The sequence below is a fragment of the Canis lupus genome, chromosome 7, assembly GCF_048164855.1.
Source record: "Canis lupus baileyi chromosome 7, mCanLup2.hap1, whole genome shotgun sequence".
Classification (NCBI taxonomy): Eukaryota; Metazoa; Chordata; class Mammalia; order Carnivora; family Canidae; genus Canis; species Canis lupus.
The window spans coordinates 68,008,748-68,027,259 of record NC_132844.1 but is presented as its reverse complement, the minus strand read 5'-3'; the positions used below and the strand labels follow the sequence as shown (position 1 = coordinate 68,027,259).

General features: G+C 48.6%; 1 protein-coding gene across 8 annotated transcripts in view; it reads left to right on the top strand.

Annotated features, from left to right (window-relative positions):
* The window catches only part of PPARD (peroxisome proliferator activated receptor delta), an 87,539-nt gene that overhangs the window by 60,254 nt on the left and 8,773 nt on the right, over positions 1–18,512 (top strand). For all 8 annotated transcript variants that reach the window (XM_072833315.1, XM_072833322.1, XM_072833323.1 and 5 more), the window contains one exon: positions 12,860–13,090. In XM_072833315.1, the coding sequence (XP_072689416.1) occupies positions 12,961–13,090 (130 nt within the window). In that variant the 5' untranslated portion in view covers positions 12,860–12,960. The remainder of the gene's footprint in view (positions 1–12,859; positions 13,091–18,512) is intronic.

Below are 18,512 nucleotides of genomic sequence, written 5' to 3'. Positions count from 1 at the left end.
ACAGGCCCAGGAACGTGTCAGTCAGCCTCCTGCCAGGCATTGCTAAGTGCCACATCTGTTCCCCAGATCTGTGTGTATGTCACAGCTGGGAATCACTAAGCGAGGACAGTGCTAGGAGGCTGGAGCCAAGGAGGCCAGAGCAGGAAGGGGGCCTTGGAGGCCATCTAACCTTGCTCTGATGTTTACTCCGAGAGCACAAGTGGCGCAACTGGAGAAGCATACAGCTCTGTAAGGGCCTCTCCCCTCCACTCTTGAGCGCGGGTCTTCCCTGGAATGAATGTGGGTGCTTCCCATGCCCAGCCTTCCAGGGCTCTGGGAGGTGGCCTTCCCCTTCCGTGAGTGCCCCAGCTAGGGTTTGCTGGAACCCTGGCTTCTCCGAGCCCTGCTGAAATCATCTCCAACCTGTCCACAGCAGCCAGAGAAGTTTAGCTTTAAGTGTGGCTCTGATCCCTGCCCATCCTCTTCATAACCCTCTCTGCTGCTCTGTGGATAAACACCCACATCCTCAGCTTGCCCTTTGAAGCCCCAAGTGATCTCTAGCCTCAGCTAGACCAGGCTTCCTGTGCTATGCTCTCAGAGGGGCCATGCCATCTTCCTCTCTCTGTGAGGCCTTTTCACATCCCTGTTTCCGGTGGTCCCAGGACCCCATAGGCCCACCTCTCAGTCAGAGGCCTCCCCTGGCCACCCCACTAGGCTAGCATACTCTGAGTATGCCCCCACTGTGCTTGGCCTTTGTCTTTTAGAGCCCTGGTTGTGGTTCCTAGTTACATATTTGTGTTGGTTAGTTGCCTGATGTAGACTGGCACATGATAGTAGGTACTTAACAAATATTTGTTGAATGAGTGAATGCAAGCAGCTGGCAACAGCTGGCAGGGCCTAGAAGAAGAGTGGAGGGGCATTGACAGCCTCAGCAGCCATAGCACCTGAGGTCCTCAGGTGAGAAGTGTTCTGGAAAGGTCCCCAGCGTGGCCCTCTGCCCGCTGGCACAAACACCCTTACCTCAGGAGCCTTCTCTGAGCAATGATGGGTCTTCCTTCCTTCCTCAGGCTTGCAGTAGAAAGGAAAGATCTGGGTCTCTTCTGAGCAGGCCTTTCTTTTACCTCAGCAGTATCTGAGCATATTATTCAGTTTTCTTTGTTCATGACACTTCTGTAAAATCTTCCTCCCTCCTCCCATCATTAAGGTAACCTATGCTCATGGTGAAGAAATTGGAGAACACAGAAAAAGATAGGAAAACAAGAATTCCCCATAACTGGAGCCCTCAGAGAAAAGTACCATTCAGAGTTTGAGCCATGTCTCCAGTTTTGTTTGTGTGCCTTATGTACATGGTTAAACATTGCTGAGATTCTATTGTTTATGAAAACTGGAGATTGTTTTTATTTTTTTATTTATTTTTTATTTTTATTTTTTTTAATTTTTATGATAGTCACAGAGAGAGAGAGAGAGGCGCAGAGACACAGGCAGAGGGAGAAGCAGGCTTCATGCACCGGGAGCCCGACGTAGGATTCGATCCCGGGTCTCCAGGATCGCGCCCTGGGCCAAAGGCAGGCGCCAAACCGCTGCGCCACCCAGGGATCCCTGGAGATTGTTTTTAAAGATATTATTTATTTATTTGAGAGAGAGAGAGCATGATGGTGGGGGGGTGGGGGAGAAGCAGGTCCCTTGCTGAGCAGGGAGCCCAACACAACTCGGGGCTCGATCCCAGGATCCTGGGGTCACGACCAGAGCCACAGGCAGACATTTAACGGACTGAGCCCCCAGGTACCCCCAGACTGGAGAGTTTTGCTGTCTCTTCAGTCTTCAGTGGCTCCAGTCCAAGGCAGCTAGGGCAGTGATCAGTGTGTTAACCTTGCAGGAGTGGTGATGGCGGGCATCTGAGCCCCACTGATCCCGGGTAAAGAGCCCTCTTTTTCCCACTCACGTCTCTTCCCTGTTACGCTCTCGGTAGCTTCCTGAGGCAGCTTTTCCTTTTTTTTTTAGTTCAGCTCCGCTCCACAGGGCTTAGGGACTGACCCTTGATGGAACTAGAAAAATTACATAATATGCAGGACAAGAGTGACCTGCCTGCCTTTTCTCTGGTTCAAGATCTCTCTGAATAAAACCAGCCCCCAGGCTACTTCTGGAGATTGGCTTCTGGTGGCTTCCAACAAGAAGGCCACAAAGGCCTCTCCTGTACTCTGAGAGGAGTGGGGTGACCTGGATTGGCAAATGGGGAGCAAAGAGCCCTGTGGAGTTGCTGGTCTGGAAAACCAGGGCACTGGGTCAGTACCCAGATAAATGATTGATTTGGAAGCTCAGGACAGAGTCAAGCAGGCTCATTCTCGCATGGCCTCTCTCACTGCTGACCCTGAAAGCGCTTGCCAGGGAAATGGGGCAACCTCTGCCCTTTCTCTGGAGACTGCTGACCCTCATCCCCCTGCAGTGGCATGAGGGAGGAGAGGGCAGCAGCTGGGTCATCTGCATCGAGGCAAAGGAGCCCGAGAAGTGGAGGAAGAGTTGGGCCCGGTTCTCTGAAGGAGAAGCATGTGCCCAGAGCAGGGAGCTCCTTGTCAGTTCTCTTCTACCCAGTTGATGATGAGGCAGGGAACTGGGAAATTCTGGGTCTGTTTGGGTCTCTGGAATTCTAATAGGCTGGCACATTTCTAGACCTGGAATGTCACTTGCTCCGTATAATATCTTAAGATGAACCCATGGCGACAATCGTAGCAGTGGCCACAGTCCCTGTTTGTTGGACATGGACTATATACTCAGCACTACTTGGCACTGGCTATTTGGTTATTTAACCTTTATGACGTCTGTTCATAAAGACGTTATGTTCACATAAAGATGTGGGCTGAGGAACTCTGAAGAGTTAGTGTCACAGAGAGGGTGGCGCAGAGCCACCCTGACACAGAAGCCCCTGGAATTCACTTCTACGGAGTATTGCATCTCAGGAGTTAATACACGAAAACTGATACAGCAGCAATGCTGAGACTGAAAACACTGTGCCTGAGGCTAATATCTGTGTCTTCATTCAGCAAGTGTGTGCAGAGTGCCCACTATGTACCAGACACTATGCCAGATGCTGGGGACCTACCTTGGCAAGCGAGAGGGCATCGTCTGGGAAACTGATAGTGGCCTGGTGAGGCCAGACCCGTTGCCTGACTTTGCAGTTTGCTGCAGTGATCGCAGATCTGAGGGCCTGGCTCACATTTGCCTTAGGAAGGAACAGAATGAGGCTGGTCAGCCAGAACTTCCTAAGGGAGGAGGTACAGGAGAGCCCGCTCTTGAAGGAGAGGAGTGGAAGGGGCAACATTTCAGGCTGAGGCCAGTACGAGCCTCTAGGGTCAGAGGGTGATGCTGGAACACAGGGTAAGTGGGATGGGGCTGGAGAAGGAGACAGGGACCAGAGCCTGTGGCTGTCTTCGGCATATAGCAGTCATTTTCTGGCAGGGAGTATCCAAAAGGACCTTGACCCAGGGTATTCTTGATGGAAAAACAGTTGGGGATTGGCAGCTAGACCAAGAATTCAGCAGTAATGGCTCCAGACCAAGGCTAAGAGCAGCTTCTAAATCCAACAGGTCAGGGACATACCACCTTCTAGACATAGCAGTCTTACATATCCCCATATGCAAGGCACGCAGTACAGAGACTAACACTTGAATCAATCTGTGTGGGCGCCAATCCTGCTGTTCCAATTACTGTGCAACCTTGAGTCAGTTACTTCCCCTCTCTGTGTGCAAGTTCCTCATCAGTTAGTTGGAAATCATTAATAGTACCTGACTCTTAGGGTTGTTTTTTTGTGGTTTTTTTTGTTTTGTTTTGTTTTTTTCTTAGGGTTGTTTTGAGGATTATATGTCCATCCACACGGAGCCTGGTATGTAAGCCCTGGGAGAATGGAAGCCAGAACCATTGCAATGGGGCTGGTGAGCTGGAGGCTTATAGCTATGACCCAGCTTGGGCTCTGGTTCAGGGAGAAGCCTCTCAGGCTGCACCACACCTTTGAGAGATGCATGGGGCTCCAGCACACTGCCTGGGGTGGGTGGCAGGGGTGCTCTACCTCTTGAGGATGTCTAGACCTTGTGGGATGGATGAGGGCTCCAGGTGGCTTGGTTGATTGCTTGGGTCCCAGACCAGACCTGTCTAGAGCTTAGGATCATTTGGATTAAGCTCCTAGCTACCTCTTCCCATGAAACAGACTTGTCCAATGGCAAATGGAGTGTGGCCCTCCCCCACCTCCACTCCCAGAAGGCCTGCCATTCATCTGTGACAAGAGAGTGGGTGCTGGAGAGGCGCCTGGGTGGCTCAGTCAAGCACCCAACTTTTGATTTCTGTTCAGGTCATGATCTCAGGGTCGTGGGATCGAGTGCCTCATCAGGCTCCATACTCTGTGGGGGATCTGCTTAGATTCTCTCTCCCTCCTCTGCCCCTCCCCCTGCTCACTCACATTCTCTCCCTCTAAAATAAATAAATAAATAGTCTTAACAAAAAAGAGAGTGGGTACTGGAGTGGGAGCACGGGGCTTGCTTGCACAGCAGGCTTGTGTGAGCATGTATCCATACAATAGACACATGTGCGTGCTAGAATCAGGGCTGTCAGGGCATTTGTTTTATAAGAAATTCCTTTGCTCGAGACTCCATTTTTTGTCCAAGCACAGCAGAGCGGCACCTCCTCGTTCTGGCTACAGGACCTGTGTTCTGTATGATGACAGTACCGACCTCTTAAGTGGGGGGAAACTGGGACACAATCAGAAGGTTTCTGGCTCTGGCACAGTATTGAGGGTGGCAATAGCAAAAACCGGGCTTCTCAGCCACATAAAAGTTATACCTTGTGCCAGGGTGTGCTACTCTTAGTGCTAGAGCTGAAGAAAGGAAAGGAAATAAGGTCCATTGCAGGGCTAGTGGTAATGGGGAGGCAGCCCCCTGTGAAATGTCCAGCCTGCGGGCCTGGGCCCAGTGGGGTGAGGGCAGGGCCCTGGGGATCAGAGTATCTCCTGACCCAGCAGGCCGAGAGTGGTGGAGGTGGGGCGGCGTTGGTTTCTGGAAGATGGTCAGGCTTCAGCTGTAAATGGAACAGCCAGGGCTGTGTGAAAATGGATGGTTTCTGGCAAAATGCAGGGATGGGCTGCAGCACAGCAGTTACATCTAAATATGAAACAGCCCAAGGGATGTGTGTGGGTTTTAGACAGCCAAACTGATGCTCCCCTCCCCCCTCCGCTGGTCACAGCCAGAAGAGACAACTCCAGTCTGGGGAGGAACATCTGCCTGGAATCCAAGGATCCTGGTCTGGCCCCAAATTCAGAACTCCAGCCAGAGCCCAGAGCCACATCTGTTTCTAAAGGCATCTACTTGCACCCTCTGCAACTGCTGACTGTTCCTCTGGTCATGTGAAAGAACCTTCTACCAGTTAGTATATAGAAACAGAAGCTGAGGCTCCAGGTGTCAGAGATGCATAAGGTGGCCCAGTCCATGCAGCTCCTCAGAAGCCTGGCCAGCCCCACACCCCATCGTGTCTGAACCCCTCTGTCTTCTGCTTTATCCTTTGTGTCTTCTCCGAGAGACACCCTGTCAGGCTCCCGAGGCCAGAGCTTTTTGTCACTTCCCTCGTCTCCCCAGGGGAGCTCACAAGGCTCACCTGTGGGAGCTCTGGAGGATTGAACAGATATGATGTGTAGGGGGAGCTCAGTCAGCTCCCACCCCTCCTTCCAGAACTCAGTACTGACAATGAACCCCGTCCCATCCCCCCAGAGTCACTCAGAGGATCAGAGGGTACGAGGGAATGGGCGAGAAAATATTTTGTTAGTATCTCTACGAGGCAGTGCTGTGGTTTTCTCTCCTCTGATTCCAGCTGCTAAGGGGGACCCCAGATCTTCATGCCCCTCTCATCACCACAGTCTGGTGTGCATTACCCCGTGTCCACTGACAGCCAAGCTCCACAGAGCCAGAAACAGTTTGTTCTGATCAGCCTCACATCGCTTACCATGTGGTCGTGGCCACCGCTGTGCTTGGAGCTCTTGGAAGTCATGCTGTCTGAGCCTTCTGTCACCATGCTCCCCATACTCTTGATGCTACTCTGCAGAAGCCTCCTATAGCCCCTTCAGCCACAGGCCTGGCTAAGGGTTTCTCACTCCTCACCTGCCCCAGACTTTTCAGTCCTGTGGAGCACAAAGCATCAGGGTATCTGGTCTCGGTTATTCAGAGAATAACTACTTTTTTCAGAGAGTGTACTTCTTGCTACAACTGTCACAGACTGTTTCTGGTAATCACCAAGGTCCTTTCCCCAGTGTTGTCGCCAACCCCCTCTCCACAACCCCGTTCTCCTATTTAGGTAGGTGTCCTATATATTGTGTTGTTTCTTCTTTTTTTTAAGATTTATTTGTGTGTGTGTGTGTGTGAGAGAGAGAGAGAGCGCGCGCACCCACACACGCGGGGACAGAGGGAGAAGGAGAAGCAGACTCCCCAGTAAGCGGGGAGCCCAATACAGGGCTTGATCCCAGGACCCCGGGACCATGACCTGAGCCAAAGGCAGATGCTTCACCAACTGAGCCACCCAGGTGCCCCGTGTTGTTTCAGTTAGGATTGTATTCAGCAGCCTGCAGCTGAAGTGTGGCAAACAAGGCCTCATAAAACAGGCATTTCGTTGTCACCCGTAGCCAGTAGTCTGGAGACAGGTGTTCCAGGGCTAGTTCAGCAACTGCTTGGGCCCCCTTCTTGCTTTTCGCCCCACCCTCTTAACCTGTCCTGCTCCAAAGGAAGCTGTTCCACCTCCGGGCCCAGTATTCCTAGCCCAGGGAGGAAGAGGAGAGGGCAAACATCTCTTTTGATCAAGGAAACTATTTTCAGAAGGCTTTTCCAATAGATGTCTATTTACGTATTAGTCAGCATTGTATCACATGAACACAGTAGCTGCAGGAGAGCTTGGGAAATGGAGTGTTTAGCTAAGCACGTGGCTGATCCAAAGAAACTGGGCCTCCGTCAGTAAGGGGTAGAGTAGAGTTAGGTAAACAATGAGAAGTGACTGCCCCAGGCTGCCACTTGTAATCAGAGCCACATGACGGGAACTGCCTTGCTCTGGGTCTAGTCTTTGTCAGGTTGGAAGATCAGGGATTGTTCCTTGAGGAACTGAGGTCTGCTAACCCAACTCAGATTCCCACAGGAGGGGACACCTCATGACGTGCCACATGAGTGAAGCAGCCTAGGGAATGACAGCAGGGAGTAGCCAAGATGATGGGTGCCAGTGGTGAACACCTGTCCGGGTAAAGGGTGGTGTCAGGGGCACGCAGGCACCCAGTGGCCAGGTCTGCCCAAATTTTCAAAAGAAGCCAGAAATCCAGAATTTTTTTTTTTTTTTTTAGCTTTAAAGAACAAAAAACATGGGGATCCCTGGGTGGCTCAGCGGTTTGGCGCCTGCCTTTAGCCCAGGGTGCAATCCTGGAGTCCCAGGATCGAGTCCTGCATCGGGCTCCCGGCATGGAGCCTGCTTCTCCTTCTGCCTATGTCTCTGCCTCTCTCTCTCTCTCTCTCTCTCATGAAAAAATAAATAAATAAATCTTAAAAAAAAAAAAAAAAAAAAAAACAGGGACGCCTGGGTGGCTCAGCAGTTAAAAATCTGCCTTTGGCTCAGAGCATGATCCTGAACTCCCGGGATCGAATCCCGCATTGGGCTCCCTGCATGGAACCTGCTTCTCCCTCTGCCTGTGTCTCTGTGTCTCTCATGAATAAATAAAATCTTTTAAAAAACAAAAACAAGAACTCTATTTTGAAAAAAACTGAGAGGTTACAGAAATCTCACAAGATAGTACGGAGTCCCCAAATGCCCTTTATCCAGTTTGCCCTACTGGGTATATCTTACATAAACGCTAGACACTTAGCCATACTAAGAAATGAACACTGGTTCAGTACTACAAACTAAGCAGATTTTATTCAGATCCTACCAGTTCTACCAGTTCTTCCACCGCTGTCCTCTTTCTGTTCCAGGATCCAGTCCATCCTACGTCACATCATAGTTTTTATGTCTCCATCGTCTCCCCATCTGTGAGACTTTCTCAGAAAGTTAGACTTTTACATGACTTCTAAGTTCTTCTGTTCTACTGAAATAATTTGGAAATCATACGTGCTATCCATGGTACCTTAGTGGTTATCCCAGACATTTTTCCATGTGTATTTGCCTGAGCACCTCCAGCTGTCTCCCTCTCATCTTCTACATTATCGTTTGTAGGTTTTGCCTCTTTATTTTATTCCAGTTTAAATTATTTTTAGAACAGACAAATGTCTGTAGTTCAGAGTTTAAAAGGCACGAAAGGAGGCACCTGGGTGGCTCAGTTAGTTAAGTATCTGCCTTTTGGGGATGAAGCCCCACATCTGGCTTCCTGCTCAGCAGGGAGCCTGCTTCTCCCTCTGTCTCTGCCACTCCCCCTACTTGTGTTCTCTCTCTTGCTCACTGGCTCTCTGTCAAATAAATAAATAAAATCTTTTTAAAAAAATAAAAAACGGGGATCCCTGGGTGGCGCAGCGGTTTGGCGCCTGCCTTTGGCCCAGGGCGTGATCCTGGAGACCCGGGATCGAATCCCACATCAGGCTCCCGGTGCATGGAGCCTGCTTCTCCCTCTGCCTGTGTCTCTGCCTCTCTCTCTCTCTGTGACTATCATAAATAAAAAAAAAATAATAATAAAATAAAAAAAAATAAAAAACACAAAAGGTACCATGAAAAAAACCTCTCCTCTTTAGTGACCTGGAGGCAACCAACATTCCCAGTTCTTCTGTAGCCTTCCTGTCTTAAACACACACACACACACACACACACACACAGCTTCAGTTTATCTTTTTTTGCACGAAGTGTAGCCTTTCACTTCATTCTGCAAGTTCTTCTCTTCCATTGTTAATATATTTTAGAGAGTCCTATCTATAAACATGATTCTTGTTTGTGGCCACATAGAATTCCTGTTCCCATGTCATAATTTATTTACTAAAGCCCCTGTTAATAGACATTCTGCTTATCCCCTGCCTCTTACTAGTCAAATAATACTGTAATGAATAACCTTGTACTAATACTTCTTGTCATTTTACTGAAGTTGAAACATAGCTGGTGGATACAACTCAAAAGTGGCATTTCTAGGGCCACCTTGGTGGCTCTTCGGTTGAGCGTCTGCCTTTGCGGTCAGGGTGTGATCCCAGTCTTGGTATCAAGTTCCGCATCAGGCTCCCTGTGAGGAGCCTACTTCTCCCTCTGCCTATGTCTCTGCCTCTCATTCTGTGTTTCTCATGAATAAATAAATAAAATCTTAAAAAAAAAAAAGTGGCATTTCTAGGTCAAAGGGAATGTGTACCTGTAATTTAGGTAAATGTAGGCAAATTACTCTCTTCAGAGGTTGTGCCAGTTTACCTCTCCACCAGGGATGTGTGAGATTATGTTTAGCAATATGTTAATATCGTAAAAACTGTATTTCAGTATTGTTTTACTTTGTATTTTTTTTCTGAGTGTTTAGCAGCTTTTCAAATGGGTGCCTTTTCTGTATACATGTTTCATATCCCAAGCCTGTTTCTCTTTTAGATTGCCGGCCTTTTCCTTATTTAGGGGAATGTTTTAGAGAAATTAGCCCTTGGATAAGAGTTGCAAATATTTTTCCCAGTTTATTATATTTTTTGTTATGATTTTTTCTACCATGAAGGAGGTATGTGTGTGCGTGTGTGTGTGTATAAATTTTTTTCAGTAGTCCTTATGCCCAACACGGGGCTCAAACCCATGACCCTGAGATCAAGAGTTGCATGCTCCACAGACTGAGCCAGCAGGTGCCTGATAATGTATATATTTTTAACTTTAAAAAAATGTTTTTTATTTATCTGGATCTCATCTTGATATAAGGTTTGAGGGACGCCTGAGTGGTTCAGCGGTTGGGCGGCTGCCTTTGGCTCAGGTTGTGATCCCAGGATCCAGGATTGAATCCTGCATTGGGTTCCTGTAAGGAGCCTGCTTCTCCCTCTTCTTTTGTCTCTGCCTCTCTCTCTCTCTGTGTCTCTCATGAATAAATAAGTAAATCTTTAAAAAAAAAAATGATATAAGGTTTGAGGTAGGGGTCCATCCAGATTTTTCCAGATGGCTACTCAGTTGTCCCCATTACTTACCATTTATTGAAGAATCTATTTTTTTTCTCTTTGAAGTACTGTCTTTATAACGTAATATAGTTCCATATGTGTTTGCATCTATTTATATAGACTCTTTGTATTCTCTTTCATTGATTGTCTATTCATGTGTCATTACACTTTTAATTTTTGTTGTGGCTTTGCTCTAATTCTTTTTATTCCTTTCCAGCTGATTCCCTGTCGTGGTTGCCAAAGTGCCTCCATCCAGCCTCTTTGCTTTTACTCTCAGTTGACTTTTCTCCCTGCTTTATTAATGAAAAGAGTGAGGCCAGCCTGTGTGAGCTTTAACCACCCCCTCCCCAGCTGCCACGATAGTTCATATTTTCCTCATCCTGTGCCCTTGAATTATTCGCCTCCTGTCTCTCATTCTGCCCCAGCTTCTCCTTGAGTCTTCAGACCGTCTTTCTCTGTAGACCTGTCCTCTGTCCATGGCTTACTTGAGTCTCTCTAGTCGAAAACCCTTTCTGGCTTTGCTACTTTCTCTAGGTAGTACATTGGCATTTACCGAAAAACTAGTCTCTATTCACTGTCCTGCCTTCCTTACTACCAAATTTCTTCTTCAGAGCACGTTTCCATCCTAACCACTTGACTGAAACTTGTCTCCCAAGTCACTGATGACCTGGCGATCACTGACTCCAGGGGTCATGTACCAGTTTATCACCCTTCACCCTGCAGCATTTGAGACGGTTGAGCCATCTCCTGTGAAACGGCCCTTCCCATGACTCTGAGGTGTCTGTCCCATGTCTCTCTTGCCTCTGGCCAGTGCCCTGTTGTCTGCTCTGATGCCTATTCTTTTTTTTTTTTTTTTTAAGATTCCATTCATTTATTAAGATGGAGAGAGAGAGGCAGAGAGAGAGAGAGAGGGAGGGAGGCAGAGAGACAGAGAGAGAGAGGGAGGGAGGCAGAGAGAGAAAGAGAGAGAGGGAGGCAGAGACACAGGCAGAGGGAGAAGCAGGCTCCATGCAGGGAGCCTGACATGGGACTCAATCCTGGGTCTCCAGGATCACACCCCGGGCTGCAGGTGGCGCTAAACCGCTGCACCACCGGGGCTGCCCTCTGATGCCTATTCTTTTGACCTTCCTTGATGTGTTGCTTTCTCCTTTGGTGAATTGAATCCCTTCCTGTGGCTGTCAAATCAACAAGGATGTTCGGATGTTCCCCACATCTACAGATTGCCCCCACATCTCCATATCCCTAACTCCCCAGCTCTTAGACACTAGAGTTGAGTTTCCAAACTGCCTTTCGTTGACACTTGGAGAAGTTGTTGTCAGTCCAAACAAGGGAAAATGAAAGCCTGCTGGAAAAGAATGATGAGAGGGAAGATTTACTGTCCATTGGAAGTGGCTTTGCTCTGGAACAGTGATTCTCAAGCGTGGCTGCACATTATAATAATCACCAGGAGAATTAAAAATAAAGATCCCAGTGCCCAAGCAGCTCCCCAGACTATCAGATGAGAATCTCTGGGGACAGGCTCAGACATCCATATTTTTAAAAACTCCCCAGCCGTTCTAGCATACAGCCAACTTTTTAAGTGTAGAACAGCATGGGGGAGGGAAAAATCTCAGTTGACTCCTGCCTTGTGGCTTTGATAAGTGGGTAGATGAGCATGCAAGTCACTAAGTAGGAATTACCAGAGGAAGAACGGGTTTGGGGGCAGACAGTGGGTTCTGTTTGGATAGGTTGAGTTTGAGCTGCCTGTGGCACATCCAGAAGTCCCACAAACGCTTGAATTTCCCTAAAGCAGGTTTTCTCTGCTCTCGATCCTCCCACAGCCTGTACTGCCTAAGGATAGAGTCAGTCGTGCCTATATGCCTGGATGCAACCCACCTTCCCAGCCATCCTTCCAAATCCTCTATCCTACAGCACTCACTCCATTGGCCACCAGGACTCCTCACTGCTCCCCACTGTGCTGCCTCTGAGTCTTTTCTCATGCTGTGTCCCCAAGACAAGTCCCATGCCATCTCTAATCAAAATCCACCCCACTCTCAAGGTGTCTCCCTACTGTTCCCTGACAGGATGACGCCCCCACAACACTTCATGATGTTACCACCACTGACTGTGGTGTTTGTGGGCAATATATGACTTGCCAAGGGTTGGAACTGCCTCTTCCACATGGGAGTCAGCACCCAGGAACCCCCTTTGGAAAAATTCCTAGACAGAATGCATCTCCGCTTGCCTGATGGCTATGCGGTTGAGGGTCTAGTTGCAGATCTGCTGTCAACTGTCAGCCTAGCACAGCAGAGGCTTGTATCTTTTTGTTTCCCCACACCCAGACACAGAAAGGATAGGACCTACTCCCTTCAAGAATTGCAGCCTAGGAGAGCCTGAGTGCTGGAGGGGATGGGGTGGGGGTTCGGAGGTACGATGCCTATCAGAATCTCCAGGAGGAACACAGAGTTGGAAAAAGACCCTGAAGTCATTTTGATCTGGCTCAAAGAGGAGGAAGGGGCCGAGGAGCCAGAGAAAGGTGATACAGTGGTGTGTCACCCTATCTGGATCGTGGATACTGCTCTGAACCCCACAGACTGGCCTTAGGAACCAAGTAGACAAAGGGCAGGAGGAAAAGTGACTTGTGGTACAAGGAGCAGAGACCGTGGGATAGCACTCCAGGGAGGAGGCATTCCTGCCATGAAGAAGCAGGAACAGGGGAGTTCCCTCCATCCTGTCCCCGAGGTGATAGCCCCCTGGCATGTCCTGCTCTCTCACCCTCTCATCCTCTTCCTGTCTGCCCCTTGGTTCAGGCTGATGGGAACTGCCCTGTAGAGGTCCAGCTGCATTCAGACCCAGATGATGCCAGAGCTATGACCGGGCCTGCAGGCGTGGCGCCGAGGGGAAATCAGCCATGGAGCAGCCACCGGGGGAAGCCGCTGAGGTCCGGGAAGAGGAGGAGAAAAAGGAAGTGGCAGAGGCAGAAGGAGCCCCAGAGCTCAATGGAGGACCAGAGCGCTCGCTTCCTTCCAGCAGCTATACAGGTGAGGAGGGGGCGGCGGCGGGGGACACAGGGTAGAGGAAGCAGAGCAGGCCTAACCGAAAACCTGCCCTCTGCAGCCAGCAGCATGGGGTGCAGAGGGGCAGAATGGTTAAGAACTGGAGCCGGAAAAAAAAAAAAAAAAAAGAACTGGAGCCGATAGTCACACCCCTCTTCTGTTGCTCATCAGTGCTGCGGGACCTTGGGCAAGTTGCACTTCTTCTTTCTGTGAAACAGACAGGGCTTGAAGGGGATGTGGACTGGGGCTTTTGTGAAAATTAAATGAGTTAGCATTTGTAATACATGTCGTCATCAGTATTATTCCCACTGCTGCCGCCCAAGGAATCTGGAGCCAATCTGCATGAACAGCACACGGGAAAGATCAACTGTACCTGTGATTGTAATGATCAGTCACAACACCCAGCTCCATTGATCTGGTGCTAATTATACACATCATCGAGCTGTGCTGTAATTAGGTATAAATGCTAAGCGGTTAGTCTGAATGACTGTAATTAAGACTAATTTTGTGCATTCAGGCAGTTTCTAGCTTCTCTTATATCACTGTCAGTTCCCCATTTGTTTATCCACTGTTAGTAGCAGTGTAGACATTCTTCTCTGGGACCCTGTACTATTCTCTCTCCATCTTCTTTAGCATCATGTTATGTCCATCTTAGGGGCACCCAGAATCCACTCCTTAGCCCCTGGTTTTCCCTGCTGCTGCTGCCCCTTCCCTGTTCCCAACCCTTTCCTCACCAGCTTCTCTCTTTCCCCCTCAAGTGCCAATGTTCAGCTGATTCTTGCTCCCTTACCCACAGAAGGGACTTAGGATCACAAGAGGATGTATTTCTGGCAGGGGACACCCTGATCTTGCTGCTGGTTTCAGCTGGAGGAAATCCTGGCCACAGGTGATTAAGGGCAGGGGAGCAGACCCACCCCACGGGATGATCTCTGAAGCCCTGTGTCTGCATGGGGAGGAGGTAAATGGTATCAGAGTTAAGGTAGGGCAGGGGCTGCTGAGTAGAACAGATTCCTGCCTGGCCTATATTTAAGAAAGGCCCAAATCCTCAAGCCACACTAATTTGAACCTGCAAAACAAGTTTCTGGATTTTGCAGAGTTTTTTCTTCGGGGCATGTGGTGGATAGGATAAGGGGAAGGTCATCATCCCATCCCTCTGATCCCACTCATATACCCAGGAATGACCAAAATGGGCTTGGTGTGATTTCAGGACTCAAGAGAAAGTATCTCCCAACCCCCAGCGTAACCATTCCCTATGTGTTGGTGACTGGGATGAATTCAGAGACCCAGCCTTTCTCAGAAGAGGAATGGCTGACCAAAGGTGATTGGTCACTCAGAGCTAATAACACATACTGTTCTAAAATTGAGATGGAAAAAAAAATAATAAAATAAAATAAAATTGAGATGGGCGGGGGCGGGGGCGGTTAGGCAGCAGAAGGAAAACACCAGGGATTAAGAATGAGCAAGGTCTGTCACTGAGGAAGAGTGAAAAGGGAAGAGAAGGTGATGGAATTTGTGGCCTCACCACCTGGCCTGGCCCACCCTATCCCCACATCTGGGTCAGCCACACAGAAATTACCTGGAGAGTAATGACCTGTTCTGGAGTTTTCTACACACCCTTGTGGGGACACACCCCTACATGATACTCCTGTTCACATGCAGACCAGGGTGCAGTGCTGGGTGTACAGGTGGGGTGAGGTGGACATGGTGATGGCATCTTGGGGAGCTTTATCAGCGAGATTTAGGGCACACAGGGAGATGTCTGGGAAGAAATTTGCCCAACTACCCTTGCAGTGGTATGTGTGATATGATATTTAATGGATTCCATTTACCAATAAATTGATGAAGTAGAGGTAGAAAGACTTCAATTGTTGAACAATTGAGACTAGGGAACGCCTGCGTGGCTCAGTGGTTTAGCACCTGCCTTCCACCCAGGGTATGATCCTGTAGTCCTGGGACTGGGTCCCACATCGGCCTCCCTGCGTGGAGCCTGCTTCTTCCTCTGCCTATACCTCTGCCTCTCTCTTCATGTCTCTTTTTTTTAAGATTTTAATAAAAATATTTAAGATTTTAATAAAAATCTTTTTTTTTTTTTAGATTTTAATAAAAATCTTTTAAAAAAAGAATCGAGAATAACCATTATGTGTTAAAGCCAAAGTATATAAAAAGTTCCCACAAACTCTGCAAGATAAGCAACAGAAAAATAGAAACAGTGAGTTTGTGGTAGGACAAATACAAATGGCTGGAAAACAAAATGTTTTCCAGTCTACTCACTAATCAAAGAAGCCATCTTCAAGATGAGATGTCATTTAGCCTGTCAGATTAGCAAAGAGAACTGTTTTGGCCAGAGGGGGAAGACATGGCCCTCCAGCCACAAAAGTGGAAGGGCAGCTGGGCTATGCAGGCTGTCACTTCTTTCATTCCTTTGACCCTGCAGCTCCCCTCCTAGGAATGTGTCCCATGTAAATACTCGCTCAGAGCGCACAGAGATTTCCACACTTATTTACTGCAGCACTGCTCAGAGAAGCAAAGAATTGGCAAGCACCCATCTGTGAGGAATTGGTTATGTAAACTGTGGTAGAGCCACACTGTGGAATGCTGTGTAGTCATTAGTAAGGATAGGGTAGGTCTGAACACACTGACGGGAAAAAGAGCTCCTGCCAAGTTGGGGGTCCCATTGCTTAAAAATCTTTCAGTATCATGGAAGGCGCTGAAGAGTATACACACAAAGGACTGTGCCATTAACTCAGAGGAGTAGGATCGTGGCAGAGAGGATGCCTTATAAGATGGTGCATGCCATTATGTATTATCCTCAATCTATGGTACTCTCATCATTTAAGAAGCAAACGCGTCGCTTTAGAAAGTTAATGCAATTTTGTTTCCCAAAAAAAAGGCCAGTAGGTGAGGAGCCCTGGAGACAGAGCTCATCCTGTATTGGGGATCACATCAACCAGGGCAGAAATCTCAAGTCTGTGACTCTGAGCTGTGGCTTTTGCTGGTGCCTTCATTTCTCTAATCTCAGTCTCTACCTTTAGTCTGCCCACCTCAAAGGCTGGCTGGGTGAGGTTCTCTCCCCTACCGCATGAGCCTCTGGAGTCCCCTCAGGAATTCAGGAGGATGAGACCCAGTCTCAAACCCTGAAACGGCAGGAAGATCACACAGTTTGTTTCCCTCTGACCTTCTAAGGTTCTGCATCTCTGTACCGAGCTCAAGACCTGACAAAAGAGGCAGGCAGGACAGGCCTCACTATTAGCACACAGCAGCGAGGCAACTCACATGCCCGGGGTCCCCCAGCTGGGGAGGGATCGGGGCAGCTGTCCCCTCCTGCTTTGGTGATGGGCATCCCATCCACACCCAAGGAAGAGGTCAGGGATCTGTGGGGCTGGGGCTGAGGAGGATAAAGTGCCATTCCTCCTGGCCTTGGTACCTCCTCTCCTAGCAAGCACTCAGTGGGTGTCCAGGCAGGGGCTGGCTGTTCAGTTGAGGACAAGACTGCATGCCAGCCCTGAGAAGCCCACTGTGCAAGTGAATAGGACAACAGAAGTAAGGAGGGTGCTCAGTAACCCAGATCCAGAGTCCCACAGAATTGACCCTGACTTCAGAAGCTATTTGCTGGCTCTGCCAGCAAAGTAAATAATGTTGACCCCTCCTGGCCACCCTCCCAGCCAGGACAACAGTATACTGCCAGCAATGGAGCCTAGATATACAAGAGAACTCTCATCTATACATAAATGATGTAAATGAGGTCAATAGTGTCTGTTTGCTGAACTTGTAATCCAAGATGGTGCAACAGATGGTTTGCTCTCTGGGTGTTGGGGTTAGTGTTTACTCTGAGTCTAAACATTTGAGTAATGGCATGGTGTCATCCTCAGCAATGACATGTCTCATCATTCATCATATTCATGAATTATTGATTAGTGGTAATGAATATATACATACATATGGAAAGTTATAGAGTACAGTAAGAGCTCAGCCCCAGGGGTTGGGTGGTTCTAGGTTAGAATTCTTACTCTGCACTGTATTAGTCAGGGTTCTCTAGAGAAACAGAACCAATAGGTTGTGTGCATACATAGAGTGTGTCTGTCTTTAAGGACTGGCTCACACAACTGTGAGGGCTGGCAAGTTGAAATTTCTCAGGACAGGCCACCAGACTGGAGACCCAGGGAAGCTGATGCTGTAGCTCGAGTCTGAAGGCAGTCTGGAGGCGGAATTCCTCCTTCCTTCAACTGATTAGCTGAGGCCTACTCATGTTATGGAGAGTAACGATTTCAGTGTTAATCACATCTAAAAAATTATCTTCACGGCAACATCTAGACTGATATTTGACCAAAAACTGGTCAGTATGGATACGATGGCCTGGCCAAGATGACACATAAAATTAACAATCTGGTTAATGCCACTGTCAGCATGTTACTTAACCTCACCTATAAAAGGGTCAGAAGACCTGCTCAAAGGGTTATTTTAAGGTTCACATGAGATTAATGGTATACAGTATCCAGCAGAGCCCCTGGCACACAGTAGGCATGCACAAAAAAGATATTATTTGTATAGACACACAGTCTTTACAGGGAAATCAGGTTTAGGTTCAAGTCCCAGTCCCACCAAGTATGAGACAGATGACTTTGGGCAGGTTCCTTAACCTCACCAAGCTTCAGGTTCCTCATCCTTTTTTTTTTTTTTTTTTTTTTTTTTTAAAGATTTTATTCATTCATGAGAGGCGCACACACACACACACACACAGAGAGAGAGAGAGAGAGAGAGAGAGAGAGGCAGAGACACAGGCAGAGGGAGAAGCAGGCTCCATGCTGGGAACCCGACCTGGGACTCGATCCCGGGTCTCCAGGAACATGCCCTGGTTCAAGTTCCTCATCTTAAATGGTGCAAGTTACTATCCTCCAAGGTGATATAGAATGATACTGACAAGCTCTTGGGGGGGTGGGGTGGCTGATAAATGCTGGTTCTTTCCCCCTTCCTGAGGGAGAGCTAGAGGTGGGCCCTTAGGAGATGCCTGGGGAGTCAGGCAGGGCGTGGCTGGAGTAGAAGTTCAGAGGCAGAGCTCAGTGCCAGATGATGGCCATCAGGTGAGCAAGTATATTTCCTGAGAGCAGAGGAGGAACTGGGGGGAGGACGGCACTGGGCTGGCTCAGAAGAGCAGCTGTGCAGGCAGCTGGCCCTCAAACTGGCATGGCCTGTGTCTCCAGCCAGCATATCTGAGGGGCACCAAGGCAGAGACTCTTGATAAGGGGGAGGGCCTCTCGAAACCCTAGTCTCCCACCAGGAGGTCATGGACAAGGTGGTAGGACCTTCAGAACCTGGTCCCCAGAATGGGGGAGCATTCTGCTATCATTGCTTTTGGGTAGGATGGTGGTTCAAAGGTAAATCCTTGAGCCATTTGGTCAGCCAGGAAGAA